At 41.4% G+C, this 16,971-nt stretch overlaps 1 protein-coding gene across 3 annotated transcripts; it reads right to left on the reverse strand.

The window, feature by feature from the left end:
* Positions 1-925: 925 nt before the first annotated feature.
* Positions 926-16,714, reverse strand: psip1a (PC4 and SFRS1 interacting protein 1a). Of its 3 annotated transcripts, none has more exons than XM_061770805.1 (17): positions 16,602-16,714; positions 16,176-16,251; positions 14,973-15,049; positions 12,866-13,004; positions 12,688-12,780; positions 11,930-12,001; positions 10,831-10,881; positions 10,647-10,710; positions 10,476-10,569; positions 10,202-10,385; positions 9,155-9,222; positions 8,591-8,646; positions 8,272-8,342; positions 6,213-6,314; positions 5,934-6,141; positions 2,136-2,217; positions 926-1,296 (listed from the first exon to the last, which is right to left on the reverse strand). In XM_061770805.1, the coding sequence occupies exons 2-17, from the start codon at positions 16,245-16,247 to the stop codon at positions 1,266-1,268; spliced, it is 1,464 nt and encodes a 487-aa protein (XP_061626789.1). In that variant the 5' UTR covers positions 16,248-16,251; positions 16,602-16,714; the 3' UTR covers positions 926-1,265. The 3 variants fall into 3 exon arrangements, with proteins under 3 accessions (XP_061626789.1, XP_061626787.1, XP_061626788.1); XM_061770803.1 differs by having other exon boundaries at positions 10,175-10,385; XM_061770804.1 differs by lacking the exon at positions 16,602-16,714 and adding an exon at positions 16,427-16,589 and having other exon boundaries at positions 10,175-10,385.
* Between the last annotated feature and the right edge of the window lie 257 nt (positions 16,715-16,971).

A 16,971-nucleotide genomic window follows, 5' to 3' on the forward strand; every position in this document is an offset into this window, starting at 1 on the left:
AAGTCACTTATGAGCAAGTCTCAGCTTTTAACCAAGTTTCAAGCAACTCAACTTCCATCCATCCATTTTTTTTTTTTACCGCTTATCCTCACTAGGGTCGCGGGCTGCTGGAGCCTATGCCAGCTATCTTCGGGCGGGAGGCGGGGTACACCCAGAACCGGTCGCCAGCCAATCGCAGGGCACATAGTGACAAACAACCATTCGCACTCACATTCACACCTACGGGCAATTTAGAGTCTTGAATCAACCTACCACACGTTTTTGGGATGTGGGAGGAAACCGGAGTGCCCGGAGAGACGCAGGCACGCGGAGAACATGCAAACTCCACACAGGCGGGGCCGGGATTTGAACCCAGAACTGTGAGGCAGATGTGCTAACCAGTAGTCCACCGTGCCGGCGCAACTCAACTTACTGTGGCAAATATCAAGAAAGTCAAATGATTGCTCTGTCACAAAATACTGCATATTTGTACATTAACCACTTCGCACACAGTATCTGTACTTGCTTTAGTTACCTGTACAAATACATTCACAATCAGTATTATATTGGAACCAAACCAGTATCTGTATTGGCTATTACTTCCTCAATTCATCGAGATGAAGCTTAGTGACGGACTTGTTTGACCAGCTATCGGTTAGCTAAACTGTGAAGTTAACGGAGCTTACCAGTCTTTCTGGGTTTCAGTATGACATAAGTTGGATGTCTGCAGTTATCTCTTTTGGAGTTGCAAACCATGCATAATGCCACTCATTTTTATTTGAATCCAAATTTTGAAATCTGAATCAAATCCTAGGTGGATAAAGGCCAGCTCTTGAGTCAAGACACAGATGTGGCAATGTTGCAGGATCTCTGTGTAAAATGGTTAATAAATAGTTACTTTTTTTCCTACAGTACAAAAAAAAAACCCAGTGAAATCAGTCATAGATGACTGGATAGAACGGTGCACTACTTTATTATTTGACGCTGAAACAGAGCAAACCAAAAGGGACAAAAATAACTCTTATTTACACACACTTAAAAGAAGACTGCATTTTAAAAAGACGAACAATGTTTGGAATTAAACATTTTCTTCTCTTACCTAAGTAACTGTAAAAGCTGACAAACTGCGTCGTCTTCAACTACTACGACTACTGAAGAACTGGTAACTTGAAGCAGCAACTTTGACTACAGAGCTCATTAACGTGGAAACCTGTTAAGGTGCTCAGTCACAAGCAACTGGACAGGACTTCCCAGTGTGAAGACCTTGAGGGACCAGTCGGGTTAAGTCAGGCGGAGAGCTCCTGGGACACGGGAGCACTGCGGAAGAGCCGATCAACCAAATTAGAGCAGTTGGAAATAACCTTAAGAACGACCCGCCAGCTTAATGCTAAAGAGCAATGTAAAACGCCATCGGCATGGTAATGGTTAGCGTGGATATTCGCAGTTTTAGAAGCCACGGATATTTGAACACAAAAGGGGAGCAACACATGTAGACAGATCACAACAATACTCACTGGCATATATTCTCTATCCTTTATGAAAAATGACTAATGTTGCAGCATCTTATAGAGTAAATTACAGTAATATAGTAGAAGTAGTCCATTCTTCTTCTACATGTGTGTCAGCATGCCACAAGTGATATACTGCCTCCCAGTGGCCAAGGCGGGCACACCAGAAGGAACGGCACACTGAATTGCATTGCAGCATTAAATCATGATGCACAAACTGTTTAATTCCTTACATTCTATTTATTATTATTATTATGGTTGTTTTACAAAGTACAATATTATAGAGTGCCATTTGTAGTATGAATTTTTTTTTTGTGGGGGAAGCTAGAACGGAAAATAGCATTTCTATTCATTTCAATGGGGAAAGATGATGTGATGAGTGATTAGAGTGATGTAGAGTTGCGGTCACAGAACGAATTAAACTCGTGTCTCAAGGCTACACTGTATGCACATTTCCCAACTTTTCTATTGTGTTTTTTATGCATTTTTGACTCCTATTACAATAAACAACCATAAAAATTGGAAAGTGTTCATTTCTTTGGAAGTGAGCAAACTAAGAAATTCAGCAGGAGATTGAATCAATATTTAACGCACTGTATACCAGGTACTTACCGGTAAATTTATTTATTTATTTAAGTAAGAGGCTACCTGAGGTTCTCCCCCGGCGAGGCATCTTCACGTGGCTCCTGCTTGTTCTCCTCAGTGCTCTGATCTCCTTCGCCTGCCTTGTCTACATGGTTAAAGCACACAGAAGCTCAGACATCCAAAACAACCCACAGCAAAGACGAGAATTTGTGAGCATGTGATGACACATGTCTTAGCCCCAGACCTTGGGGGGATAATTACAATTTCACGTAAATTGGCCGCACCCTCGCCTGAGAAAGGAACCTTTTCACGCAAGCAAAGTATTCATCGGGTCCGACCAGCCGCTCAAGCTCAGAATGTGGCGTGTCCCCCACCCCCCGCAACCTCGCTCTCAAGTGATCCTGTGACCTGCTGAAAAAGGACGTAGGATGCAGACCGGGAACGCGGTTCTCAGGATGCTGCGTGACTTGTCGGTTCTCAATGGATTTTGCCGGCGGCCAAACTGAAGTCAGTCAGAATCTCAAGTGACTCGGCCAGGCATTTGATTTTTTTTTACCAACATGGTGGTGTGCTGCGTCCCCGCGTTAAGTAACTGGCTACAATTAAGAGGAGCGCTCACGCCCGATGATAAACACAAAAGTGCACATTGTTGGCCTTGTATGGATTCTTTCCACCCTCACCGCTTTCATAGCTAATCATATGAATCTATGAATGAATCTTTGCACATTGATCACCAATTCCTCCATGGAGGTTATTTAATTCTGACCATTGTTAGTTTACAACCTTGTCAAGTATTTTATTTAATGATGGTTATATTATTTCTCCCCCCAAGGATGTAGAATGTCCATCCATCCATCCATTTTCTGAGCCGCTTCTCCTCATTCGGGTCGCGGGCGTGCTGGAGCCTATCCCAGCTATCATCGGGCAGGACGCGGGGTACACCCTGAACTGGTTGCCAGCCAATCACAGGGCACATACAAACAAACAACCATTTGCACTCACATTCACACCGACGGGCAATTTAGAGTTGTCAATTAACCTACCATGCATGTTTTTGGGATTAATGTACACAAAATGTCTGTATGGTACAACGGAAACTCCGAACTCTACAAGTGGTTCTTTTTTTTGGTTTTACGATGCCACCTGAGGAGGATGCCAGTGATGACAAAAAGGAAAGTTAAGATATTGTGATCAATGACCCAAACATACTTTAGTTTTAGAATGTGGGAGGAAGCCGGAGTACACGCAGCAAAACAGGCAAGCAGGGGGAGAACATGCAAACGCCGCACACATGAGGGCCGTGAGCTGAGATTGGAACCCAGAACCTCTCGACTGTGAGGCGATCTAGCTAACCACCATCTGTGCTGTGACTCATTTGAACATTAGCAACACACTTAATTAAATATCAATTATGTGGACACATTTTACCAACGTGAATAGCGTACAGCTGAAAGCATAAAGGAGGGCGGAGAAGCGTTTAGCACGTCTGCCCGGTCACTGGGATTGAATCTGAGCTGTGGAATTTGCATGTTCTCCCTATACTTGCGTGGGTTTTCTCTTAGACCTGCTATTGATTGGGGACCACCCCAGGGTGTACCCGGCCTCACTCCCAAAGTCTGCTCTCCTCATTCAGGTTACAGGGAACCTGCGACCCTAATGATGAGACACCCTATGGAAAATGGATGGATGGATGAAAGGATAATACTACGGGTGAGCATAGAAGAACTCTTCAAAGTTTTTTTGTTTCTAAGTGATCAGCAGTTATGTTTCCATTCGTGAGACAGTTAAGAATGTTAAAATGTTACTTAAAACATTGCCAGTTGAACCTAGAACAGATTTACAGGGGATTCTTGGCTCACAACGTTCCCGCAGCAGTGCAAGAATATGCACGAGAAGGCAAGCTCAGTTACCGCCGTACCAGTGTTTTGACAGCAAATTTTCTAACAAGTTTTGTAATAATTTTGTTTTAGTCATGATTTTGTCATCTAAATTGTTTCAGTTTTAGTCAACAAAAATACCATAAGATTACAGTCGATGAAAACCCCATTAGATTTAGTCGACTAAAATAAAAGGTTTTCCTTTCAATTTCTGAACGGTTATTACGTTCACCGAGATCAGCAGTTCTCAAAGTGTGATACAAGTACCACAAGTGATACGCGAGCTCCCTTTAGTGGTACATGAAGGAATCACTGAATTCAATTTACTATTTACTTGGAGAGCCAAGTGTTTTTCAAGGTGGTACTTGGTGTAATATGTTTGGAACCACTAAATCAGCGAAAACAACAAAAATGTCAATACACTTCGTCATTGACTTAGTGTCCGAAAATTATGTATGTATGTAACTATGTAAATTTATGTACTGTAATTTCTTGTGTATAATGCGCACCCATGTATAATACGCACCCCCAAAATTGACCTCAAAATTCATGAAAACCCTTCTACCCATGTATAATCCATTTTTATAATGCATGATTTTGCTTCTACCCATATGATCAAAACATGAAGTAGTATCTGTATTTTGTTAGTTTTTTTTTCAAAGAATTATTCTGAAGTTAAGCACTTTATTTGAACATGAAATACTTTCTATTTACTTGCTCTTATTTTGAAATTCACAGTCCTACTTTTATTTAGTAAATGAGAAAACACACAGTTGCGTTTGATTTCCCAGCCAGAATTTGTAAGACGGGTACAATTCTTTAAAGAAAACATGAAGGACCAGGTGAAACCCATTTAATTTTATTTTAATTGGATTCAAATTAAAACTGTCAAGTAATTCAGAAAAGCATTATCATTAAACAAAACATAACCCCCCCAAAAATAATAAAAATAATGATGGTTGTTGTTCAGTCATTAGTCATATTTAAAAAACAAAACAAAACAATATTAAACAAATTCTGCCAGGGTATGTAAATGTATGAGCACAACTGTACATATATGCAGTCCTACGTACCCCTGTCATATTGGAATGAAAGTGTAGGGTACACCTTTTTCATAACCTCTAAATGGCGGGGGCATATTAGAATTAAAGTGTACACCTTTCTCATAACCTTTAGGTGGCGGTGGCATATTGCAATGAAAGTGTACAGCTTTTTCATAACCTCTAGATGGCGGCATACATTTATAAAATGTGAAGGTTTTGTTCCATCCATCAATCCATTTTCAACACCGCTTATCCTGGTTAGGGTCGCGGGACGCTGGAGCCTATCCCAGCTGACTTCGGGCGAAAGGCGGACTACACCCTGAACTAGTCGCCAGTCAGTCGCAGGGCACATATAGACACCGACAACCATTCGCACTCACATTCACACCGTCACTAAGTGGAAACTGATCCCACGCTGCCCGCACCAAACTCAGGCGAGTGTACCACTACACCAACAGTGACTTCAGGCTTTTTTCAATTTTCCCCTACACCCATGTATAATGCGCACTATTGACTTGACATTTTTTGTGTGTGTGTGTGGGGGGGAGGGGGGGGGATGCGCATTATACACGAGAAATTCCGGTAATCATTGTCACGCTTGTCGGGGAAACAAAAACATTTAACTAACTAACTAAATAACTATGATGAAAATATTTTTGCCAGCCAACAAAATTAACACTGCGCCATATGTACTGTATTTCATCGCACAGTTATAGATTTTTGGCCTAGAAACATTTTTCTTACAAATATTTACTGTCATTAAGATTTCACTACTGCGTTAGTGTAGACGAGGGATAGATTACGGCGCATTCCGAGTTGCGTACAAATTCGGGTGACGTCACCGCTGAAAGAATGTAATGACCGCCTGTACTCTTTTTTTTCCTATGATAGCCAAACAAAATGGAGGTCAACCACTGTACTTTCAAAAGAATGACACCAACCTGTGCCTGCGTTGTTTTCCTGCGCTTGCTCCGCTTTCCTCAGCGTTCCCTTCTTGGCCTCCTCGTGCTGCCGCTGCTCGGCTAAGGACCTGTTGAGCACCTTGCTGAGCATGCACTCGCCCTCGCCCACCAGGAACATGCTTTTGAACTTGTTGTACAGCATGGTGGCTTTGTCCATCACATCCTGGCTGGCTTTGAACCTGCGGATCTGGAACACAATTAACAAACGTGATGCGGAAGGTCGGGACTGCAATGTTTTTTGGCAGGAGCGCGTCTTGCCTTCTTCAGTGTGGCGATGAGTTCGCTTTGCTTCTGCAGGTGCTGAGTGGTCACTTGAAGGGTACTGATCTCATCCAGGGCGTCCAGGCACTTTTTCACGTCCTTTACACGAACAAACACACGCAGTTACACTTTTTCAACCGTAGTGTGACGGGAGAATCTCTCGCAGAATGTTTTAAACTCCTGTTTCCATGTCAATGTTGTATTAATAAAGATCATGGAGGAGTTTCTGTAGCAGAGGTCTGCATGCATATAGGAGTTAACTGATGTCATGTTGTGTTTCTTTAGACAGCAAAATAGTTGAATTGTCAGCATATCAACTATTGTCCTCCATTGTATTCACTTGCTACAAGGAGCGACTGATAAGCAATCGATTCCACGCAATCAACAGAATTCTTAACGATGAATGAATCTATTGTTATGCCCACGATGTAGTGAACTTCCAAGAGGCACCTGTGAATCGGCAGCTTTTTACAACAGCTCCGGAAATGTTCTCCTTAATTTATAGTTCCCCACCATTTTTTTTATCATGTAGTGCTCATTTTGCGTCGCACTAACCCGTTTTGGGCAGTTTCTAGTGTTTTGGCCATGACATTCTTTAGCGGAGAATATTGGTGCTTTGTTTTGTGTGGAAAAATAGTCTATTGAATCTTTTACGAAATTAATGGTTATTTGCAGCCGTATAACCTGTAATTGACATGTAGTTGAGCCTGAAGCAGCCACAGAAAGTGTATATCAAACTAGTAGCCCTTTGCATTAAATAGGACGCAAGAAGAAGCTCTCAGTTTCAAAATGGTTGGTGAGTACATCACGCTCTCTCGTGTGATATTGCTTAATTGTTGTTTATTTGGTTTTGTTTAATCGACAAACAATAGCAAATAAACCACAATAATCGGTTAACACACAGTAATCGTAAAAAAATGATTTTGCAATCAACGTTAATGCAAACTACATTTTTAGCCGATTATTTGATTAACCTGTGGAGTAACTGATTCTAAAAACATTCAACAGTGACAGCCTTACTTTCCACCACGACTCTTTTTGTGTCGTGCTAAACCGTTCGCACTATTACAGCATTCTAGACGTGATAGTTTGTTTTTTTAGCAGAGAAAATCGTTTGTCTGCAATGCTACAACTGTGACTAATGCGTCCCGGAGGAGATATGGAGAGACACGAGAGCCGGCGATAAAGTAAAGTGACGCGAGAGAGATGACTACCTGGGGCAGGGAATTTAAACCATTCCTTCTGTTTGTGTTTCACTCGGCAACAGAGAAACTGTTAGAAAACTGCAGTTGTTTGTTTACATTCAAATTTAAGACCCAGCAGCCATTGCGAGTGACGTCATACGTGATGTGATGGCGGGTTTGCAATTTCAGCATCCTGGTACACTCATACTATTCAGCGGAGACGTCATTCTTGTTCCTTTCTCTCAACGACACTGGGCAACTTTACACAATGTGTCGTTGAGTTCTGTTCATTTAACAGTGATTCATTATTAAGGAAACCCAAGTGTTCAGACTTTTTCGCCGTATTAAGTGTTCCCCTGCCTTTTTATGATTCACTACTTGTGAAGTCACCTTTTTGAATATTTCTCTTTGCAAAGTAGCATTACTTATTTGGTTAAAAAAACAAACAAACAAAAACAACTCCTTTGGGTATTTTGACAAAAGCATGTCACAGGCATGCAATTGATCAACTGGGAACTGTTTTAAATTGTAATTAAGAAAAAAAACATAATACGTCTCAGAATGCCCTGTAGCGCAGTGTCATAATTCATCGTGTCATCTTCTCAAAATGAATAAAAACACCTTTGGACACGTCTTGTCGACGTCACTGCAGTAATCAAGCGTGGCGGTAAATTAACACAGTATTTAAGGTACAATCACAGTCTTATCAACTCACAAGAGGATCGAGCTATTCATCGAGCACATGGTAGAACATTAGAAGGACAAACTCTGGTTCTATTTACGGCGAGATGAACAATCAACACATTGTTCTGCGTATGACCCCGAAGTGACGCACAGACTTTTATTTCCCAAAAAAGGAAACAGGAACTCACAGGATGGTCTATCTTCAGCGAAATCTTGATTTCACTGTGCAGACGCTGGAGCTTCACATCTGTGGAGATTTCTGTGAACAAACAGGCCCAATTCAATGGTGGCGTTCACTACTTTCCAAAAAGAAGAAAGCGTTTAATGGGGGAAAAAAGGATGTTCAGTGGTTTAATCGCTTTTGGTTCATTGTGCCACATGGTCTCATGTAACAGGTTTCGTGAGATTAGTGAGGTTTATGGTTTGATCCATTGATTCTTGACAAATATGGAAACACTTACAAGGAATCACACAGTACTGAGAGGTTAGCCCTGGTGGTGAACTTACCCTTTTTCTTGGCCCCTGACCGCTCTTCGGTTTTCTTGGAATCATCTTTGTTTGCTCTGTTTGCAGATGGTACCAACAACAACAAAAAAGATGTTTGACACTACAAATGACACAAAATAAGTCTTTTGAGAACTCCTTTGAGCAAGGCATGGTACACATCAGGCAATGCTTCTCGACAAGAGATATTTATAAAGTCGTGTATGTTTGAGTGGCCAGAGCAGCTTGCAGCCAAACCTCCAATCTTGTCTCATTGATTGGACTCCGGGTTGGCTCACACCTGACTCTGATCATCTCTTGGAGAATGATCAGAGGTTCACTTACTTTTTCCCTCCCTGCCCTGCGAATCTTTACATTATTTTCAATAAAACAGAATTGTTTGTGTGGTATTAGTTTAAGTAGACTGTTTGTTCATTCTTGTGATTTAGTTGATGAGCCCACATTTTATGACCAATTAATGCCGAAGTTTTAGAAATTCCTAAGAGTTCACATACTTTTTCCCTCCTGCTGTACTAGTCTCCCAGCGCTCATGCATTGTAATACTTTAGTAACAACACGTCTACTTACTCCTCTTTCCCCCGGCGTGCGTCCTTGTCCATGTCAGCGTTCTGATGTTTTTTCCTGCTTTTGTTTTTCTAAGATAGGTTGAGGAAAAAAAATATTAAAAAAAAAATATATATATATATAGTTAGAGCGTCAGCCTCACAGTTCTGAGGAACCGGGTTCAATCCCCGGTCCCGCCTGTGTGGAGTTTGCATGTTCTCCCCGTGCCTGCGTGGGTTTTCTCCGGGCACTCCGGTTTCCTCCCACATCCCAAAAACATGCATTAATTGGAGACTCTAAATTGCCCGCAGGCATGACTGTGAGTGCGAATGGTTGTTTGTTTGTATGTGCCCTGCGATTGGCTGGCAACCAGTTCAAGGTGTACCCCGCGTCCTGCCCGATGATAGCTGGGATAAGCTCCAGCACGCCCGCGACCCGCGTGAGGAGAAGCGGCTCAGAAAATGGAAGGATGGATATATATATAGATCTGAGATTCGGGGTTTGAATTTCCACTTGGGCCTCCTGGTATGTTCTAACCATCCTTGAGTGGCTTTTCTCCAGGTACTTTCATACACATTTGAGAAAAATGCATGATTAGCCTTACTGAAGACTCTAAATTGTGGTGTGACTGTGAATGGTTATCTACAGTGTATATAAAAAGTCGACACACCACTGTTCAAGTGCAAGGTTTTTGTCATGTTGCCACAGTTCCAATTGAAGAAAAAGAGCCCCAAAGCATAATGCGGCCGCCAATATGCTTCACTGTAGGTATGGTGTACTTCTGGTGATGAGCAGTGGTGTGTTTGAGCCAAACCTCGCATTTAAGCTCTATGATTGGTTAATTCTAAAAACAGTTACATTCTAATTATGAGAGGGTGTGCAACCACATTATCTCAGTTATTTTTACATCCCCTCCTGAAAAATGTCACATTAACGGTGGAAAAAGTTTTGAAATTATGTATCTTGGTCTCATTTTTTTATATCACAAAAACCTGGCATTTGAGCAGGGGTGTGTACACTTATTATACCCACTGTATATGTTACCTGTGATTGGCTGGTGAACACACTTGCCTCGTCATCATCCGAGGCACCCGAGCAGCTGCCGTCTTTGGACTGTTTCTTCTTCTTGGTCTCGGGCTCTTTCCCCTCGCCGTCCTTTGCCTTGACGTCCTCCTTCCTTCGCTTGTCCTCCTCAAGGGTCTTGGACTTGTCCTCCGCCGCCCTCTTCCTCTTTTTGTCCGACTCGGCCATGTCTCTGAAGGGCCAGGAAGACCATAGTGTCAATTATCTTTTTTTTTTTTTTTTTTAACCTAATGTTTTGCGACGGATGTGTGTGTGCGTTTACATTTCAATCCCTGAACCTGACCGGTCGTGTTGCTGCAGCTTAAGCAATTTTTCACTTTTGGGCTTCCTGCCTCGTCGTTTGGGTGCATCCCCACCTGACAAACACATACATCATTAGTTATTACGACATTACACGGAATATTATGGGATGACCAAGGACATTTCAATTTACCAGCAGGACTGACTGGACTCGCCGGGGGAGCTTCCGCTGCCTCAGCCTCCCGCTCACCCTCATTCTGAATAAAAACAACAATATCAAAATTAAATCTCTTTCGAACAAGATTTCATAAATAGATATATAATTGAAACACCTAGCGACGTCATTAATTGAAATAAAAAAATAAATAAACAATGACCTTTCTTTTTCGTCCTCTCTTCGGTTTAGGAGCCTCCACCTGGGCTAAATCCTGTAAAGTGCCGGCGTCAGTTTACACATAAAAGAAAAAATGTAAATGCATTTATTCTGCTAATGTAGTGAAATACAGCAAACACAGCCAACTTAATTCCTTTTTTGCTCTTGCACTATAGCGCCATCATGTGGCGAGGTCAGGACTGGCACTCTTTTCAATCTTAAGCAATGCACTTGCGCTCTTCAAGGGACCCAAGGATGCTTAACAGTATCTTATATTTAAGGTATATCTGTGTATAAATATATTCAAATATTTCAGTTCAATTCAAAAAGCGAAACTCATAGCATATATATTTATGAAACACATTAGGAAATACAATCCAAATTCAATTCCAATTCCTATCAAATTTTCATATTAAAAATGATTGTGATGTTTTCTTACGTAATATTCTCATTTCTCGAGATGGGGAAATTTGAGTTTTCATTGGCTGGAAACTATATTCATCAAAATTATTCAAAATAAAATGATACACTATTTCACTGTGTGTAGTGACTCGATATAATCTACGAATTTCACTTTTTGAATTGAACTACTGAAATAGTTTTCCATGATATTTAAATGTATTGAGATGTATTCGTGTGTGTGTGTATGTATTCCTGTTACTGAAGGACCCAAAACCATTTATTTAAAAAAAAAAAAGTCTGGACACAGCTTTAAAAGGCATGAGAAATTGTAATCCTAACTTTTGACTGGAATTGTATGTAATACACTACACAGTTTATAATTCAAATTTAGAAGATGCAAAAATATACATCAGGTATTACATTTGATGAAAATGACCATGACACTGAGAAAGAGTTTCCAATGGATCTGAACCAGAACGCATTTTACAGCAATATAAATGAATCTTGGGAAAGCCCATTTAAAAGGTTCAGATGCAGATGTGAAAGCAAAGCGAAAGTGAAACATGCAATGGAGAACTTGAACATGATGCAAACCAGAAGCGGTGACGCCGAAGCCCACAGAAGAAACCATGCAGGAAATTAAAATCAATCATCACAGTGATGATTGATTTGTTATACCTCCCAGCATGCAAAGTACGTACATCCTGCTTCTGAAGAACCTGCTCAGAGATCATAGGCCCTTCTTCCTCCGCCTCTGCCTCCCTTCCTGGAACCTGAAAGGTTAGAGGGCGTGTGTTCCAGTTTGTGGAACCTCAAAATTAGTGGTACAATTGGGAATAGCAGTGTTGTTTTTTCTCCCTTATTTGCCCCCCCCCCCCCTTTTTTTATTTTATTTTTTATTTTTTTATGTTTTTGGTTTAGGGTACCAGTAATGGCATAGAAGAAACGTGTGGTGATAACTATAAACACAGGAAAGCGAACGAATCGTTACACCCTTACTAGTCTCGATGTAAAGAGGCACGTAAACAAGAGTCGAATTATTCTATTTTAGCCTCAGTAGGCATACAATGTTACTGCTTATTAAAGCTAACATGTTTTGTTGTCTTTTGCATTATGTTAACTTATTTTTAAAGTCGCGTTATGCCATTGTCATTTCAGTTTTCTTTTCATGTTTATCTTACAACACTGTCGTTACAGTTAATAAAGGTTTACGATGCCGGTAATTTGATACAAGGATGGCTTATTTAGTTCATCCATCCATCCATTTTCTGTACCGCTTATCCTCACTAGTTCAGATGGAGAAAAATGATTTTGAAATTCGAAGATATCTGCTTTGAATCAATATATAAAACAGAAGCAAGAAAACAGGAAGCTATGATGAAGAACTAGCAGTCGGTGACATCAAGCAAGTCTTTCTTTTTGACTTTCCAAGTAGATTTCGTTCAAAAAGAACACTTACTTTTGATGAATTTCTTTCCTTATCATCTGCCTCATCCTGCCTCTCTAGGCCAGCGTCTGAATCCTTCTCAGACAACATTTCAGGACGAATCGGCTATAGAAAGATAAGAAAATAACGTGAGAAGCACAGGAATGTAATTTTTACTAATACATTTTTGCCAACTATGAGAGATGCAAACCTTGGGTGCCGTCAGCTCCACTTTGGGGTTGTTCTCAATCTCCCACAGTCCTTCGTTGAAGCCCTTCCTCTTGTTGGGTTTGGCATACTTCTCCTTGTTGGGCTGGTACAGAAAGATGTCTTTGGGGCCAAGAAAGGCACTGTTGGGAAGATCGAGCGTAACGTTGATACAGCGGTGTCGAATACAGTGGAGCCTCCCATATTGTCAAAAGGTGAGTTTAATGACTAATATTGTTTGTGTAAAGTGCCAGTGTGCATATTTGTTTGTGTGACGTCAGATCAGTTTATGCCAGCGTGTTATTTAGATTGGTGAACTAGCAAATACTATCGATGAGCCTCACGTGAAGCTCGTTTGTTTGTGTTGAATAATTTAACTACTGAATACAGTCATACATGTAACATGGGTTAATGATTGTGTACATGCTATAAGCATGGTGTTGGCGCTTTATGAGCCTCTCCGTTTTAAGTGATTAGCCGCCATCTTGTGGCATCTATGCGCAATTACAAACCCCTTTTTGGCGGGGGGGGCGTCAATTATTTGCAGATTTTCGATACTTGCGGCAGGGCTCGGCCCTGTTAGAGTGTGACCAATAAGTGTTTGTTTTTTTTAGGGCCGATAACGATATTGGGGGCTGAAAAAAGCAGATATCTGATGTATCGGCCGAGATCCTATCTGATAAACAATATAACAGATATGTGAAAAAAGAACATTGATATACACAGAATATGTACTGTACATGAACACAAATACTTATAATACCCAAAATATTCAAGACAAAGAATCAGAACACTACCAATTCCTAAAATCATCTTCATCATCATCATCTTACTGGAAACATCCATGCATCCATCCGTTTTCTGAGCCGCTTCTCCTCACTAAGGTCGCGGGCGTGCTGGAGCCTATCCCAGCTGTCATCGGGCAGGAGGCAGGGTACACCCTGAACTGGTTGCCAGCCAATCGCAGGGCACATAGAAACAAACAACCATTCGCACTTACAGTCATGCCTACGGGCAATTTAGAGTCTCCAATTAATGCATGTTTTTTTTTTTTTTTGGGGGGGATGTGGGAGGAAACCGGAGTGCCCGGAGAAAACCCACGCAGGCACGGGGAGAACATGCAAACTCCACACAGGCAGGGATTGAACCCGGGTCCTCAGAACTGTGAGGCTGACGCTCTAACCAGTCGTCCACCGTGCGGCCTACTGGAAACATTTCAAAAGTAAATGCTGAAGCAAACACTGAAAAGTGAAAAAAAAAAAAACAGTTTGCATGCATGTATAACGACTTAAGAAGACTTGACATTTTAAGTAAAAAATTTGCTTTCTTTCAGCACAAAATTCTAACTAAATGAATTAGTTGAGCCTTTTTAAAATCAATCATTTGAATCATCATTTTTGAAGACGTTAACTTGTGATTGTATGTGCCCTGGTAAATTCTGCATGGCAGTATGAAGTGGGACGCTGTACAGTAGTTTTATAATATTGGCGGACATGGGAGTTATGTGAGAGACAATGTTCAGGAAAGATTGTGGTCATACAGTTCATAAAAGGAGTTGTTCACAGACACCCCACATACTTTACTTTATATTTACTCGGTTAAATGTTCCACTGTGTAATGTTGATGTTTTCGAACTGTAAGGGAAGCATCATGCGAGTGTGTGATTGTGTGCTGCATGTCTGTCTGTGACGCTTGGGCAGCGTGCACAACAGCATAGACAAACGGGAGCAGCACGAAAGTATCTCCACACAGCAAAAAAAGATAATACATTGGTTAAATACTGACTGATGGCGATTTATTGGTGATATAATAATATAATTGGCCCACAGATAAATCGGTCGAGCTCCAGTACCTAGCCCACCAAATTCACTATATTTGTATCTTTTTATTTAGCTACATGTGACATATTCAGAGCCTCTCAGTGTGATGAGGTACAAGCACAATCATAAAAATCCGTGAACCAAGGACCTCCCTCTACACCCCATGTCTTCCAGGCTACTATGAAGTTGTGAAGTCATTAGAGGCAGTAGAGGATTTGTGTTTGGTACAGTTCAGTGTATGAAGTGCTGCAACAATGAGTAAAAAAAAAAAGCTTTTGTGTCATCACTCACGTTTCATGGGTACCAAAGAAGAAGATGGGTAATTTGATGTTGGATGGCTTTACAGCGCCATCTGGGACTTCATCGATCTGTCAGCGGAATAAAAAAAATGAAGTGAATTTATTATTGTTGCCATCATAAAACCTTGTTTTAAAGGTCCCATACTTTGGCTGTTTAGACCTCCATAGAGTGACTCTCTACCATGGACCTAGTATAAAAGTGTCAATTTTATTTAAAAAAAAAAAAAAAAAGATAAAAAAAGATTAAAAAAACACCTTGGTTTTGTCATCCGTGTGTCTAGAAAAGGCTCCTCAGACAGTTACTTCTGTTTGACCCAGTTTTGTATGCACTCTGTCCATATTTGGTTAAGACCACCCTCTTTCCTCCGATTGGTTGCCTCCGTTTAGAAGACCCACTTGTGAGAGCATGTGGTTGTTATGGTGACAGCGCTGGCTCGGGAGCAGAGAGGTAGACGGAGAGCTTCGCTAGCTCAAGAAATTGCAAATGACCTGATTTCAGGCCTCTCGGCCGAAAATCGTCTGGGGTTAAGTAGCATTTGAACATTCCTCTGTGTCATACACGTTAACCCCTGTCGGATAAAGCTATAGGAGAACTGTTTACCCTTGTGAAGACCTCTGAAAGACGTAATCAAGAGCGTACAGGATGGTCCTTGCAGAGCAAGGCTGTCACCGAGAGGTGTTTTATAGCTATTGTCGGAATTAAGAAGTATTGTGTAGTGTCTGAGGTCCTATTCATGCTATCCATGTGTACGCAGGGTGTGCGTTGGTGCATGTGATGAAAATATCGTCATCCATCCTAGTGTGCGAGGGTCCGTGCAGGCCCGTCTGCGGTCGAACGTGTGCAACCTGCTTTTTGTGACAGTGCAGTCTGAACGCATATAAGTGCGCCAAACAACAGCAACGAATGTGAGCAATTTTTGACAGCGACTAGCTACTACCTACCATAAAAAAAACAATTACCCTCACATCTAAAAAAGAAATAGTCACTTTATTTTTGTTTGGAAATGGAGACGCTGGGTACCAACATGGTGCCCATAAATCACGTGACACCGATTTAACCAATGACAGAGCAGTGTAGTGAGTCAGACATTTTTTTTATTAATACCGTATTTGACTTTGGTCCAACCACTGGCAGGTACTCAGATGCAGTTCTCATGTTGTTGACCATGTAAATGTGTCAGAGTAACATACTTACTCTCGCTGGCCAGTGGGGATAGCCCTTCATTTTGGCAAAAATCAGATCACCAGGCTTCCAGTCGCCGGCCATTTTTCTGTCGCAAAACATGAGGAAAAACATGAAGCTAATACTGCCAACACATGACATGTGGGTGCCCCTCCCCCTGACGGCCACCATCTTCACCCATTCATTCACACACACAAAGATGATTCACACAGCACAACAATGCTTCCATTTCACACGGAAATATAAATAAATAGGACTCAAACGCTCAAGCGGCATCACGTGGGAGGCAGCACCGGACGTCAACAAACGCGCTAGCATCTCGCTAGCAGTCGGTTGTTCGATGCTAATGCTTTAGCCACGAACAAAAACCAGCGTCTGCCGACCGATTTTGAGCCGCGTGGAGAATATAACGACGTTAACTAGGAGTGAGGTATTTACTTGACAGTCGCTGTGGCGCAACGTTTACCCTCCCAGAAAAGCTTCCTTTCCGCACACAATCCAAACCACGTTTTGCCCTCCCGCGCGAGACGTCATCGGACAGTACCACTACGATATAAAATACAGTGGGGTGCCACTTTGAAAAACATTTTGCTGAGATTAATAATCCCTGTTTTGAACTATGGTCAACAAACGACATATTTTATAATTACTAAAAAAAATCAATTCAATTATTTCACCCGGACGGTTTGTTTTATACTTTTAAATATCAATAAATAACCCACCCCCCGTTACAAGTAGATGAGAGCCGCTATCGTTGCTTAGAAACATGTATGCGCCATGCTCTGATGTCACAGCGAGAACGGCAAGG

This window comes from Phyllopteryx taeniolatus, chromosome 4, assembly GCF_024500385.1.
Source record: "Phyllopteryx taeniolatus isolate TA_2022b chromosome 4, UOR_Ptae_1.2, whole genome shotgun sequence".
NCBI classification, from domain to species: domain Eukaryota; kingdom Metazoa; phylum Chordata; class Actinopteri; order Syngnathiformes; family Syngnathidae; genus Phyllopteryx; species Phyllopteryx taeniolatus.

Bases quoted from the DNA above. Each gene is read 5' to 3' on its own strand.
- psip1a (XM_061770803.1), bottom strand. From the start codon at position 16,247: ATGGCCGGCGACTGGAAGCCTGGTGATCTGATTTTTGCCAAAATGAAG. The intron at 12,002-12,687 runs GTAAGTGTTCTT...CTAACCTTTCAG, and splicing joins AGGAAAGAAATTCATCAAAA to GTTCCAGGAAGGGAGGCAGA. The intron at 10,570-10,646 runs GTAAATTGAAAT...TGTGTTTGTCAG, and splicing joins GAGTCCAGTCAGTCCTGCTG to GTGGGGATGCACCCAAACGA.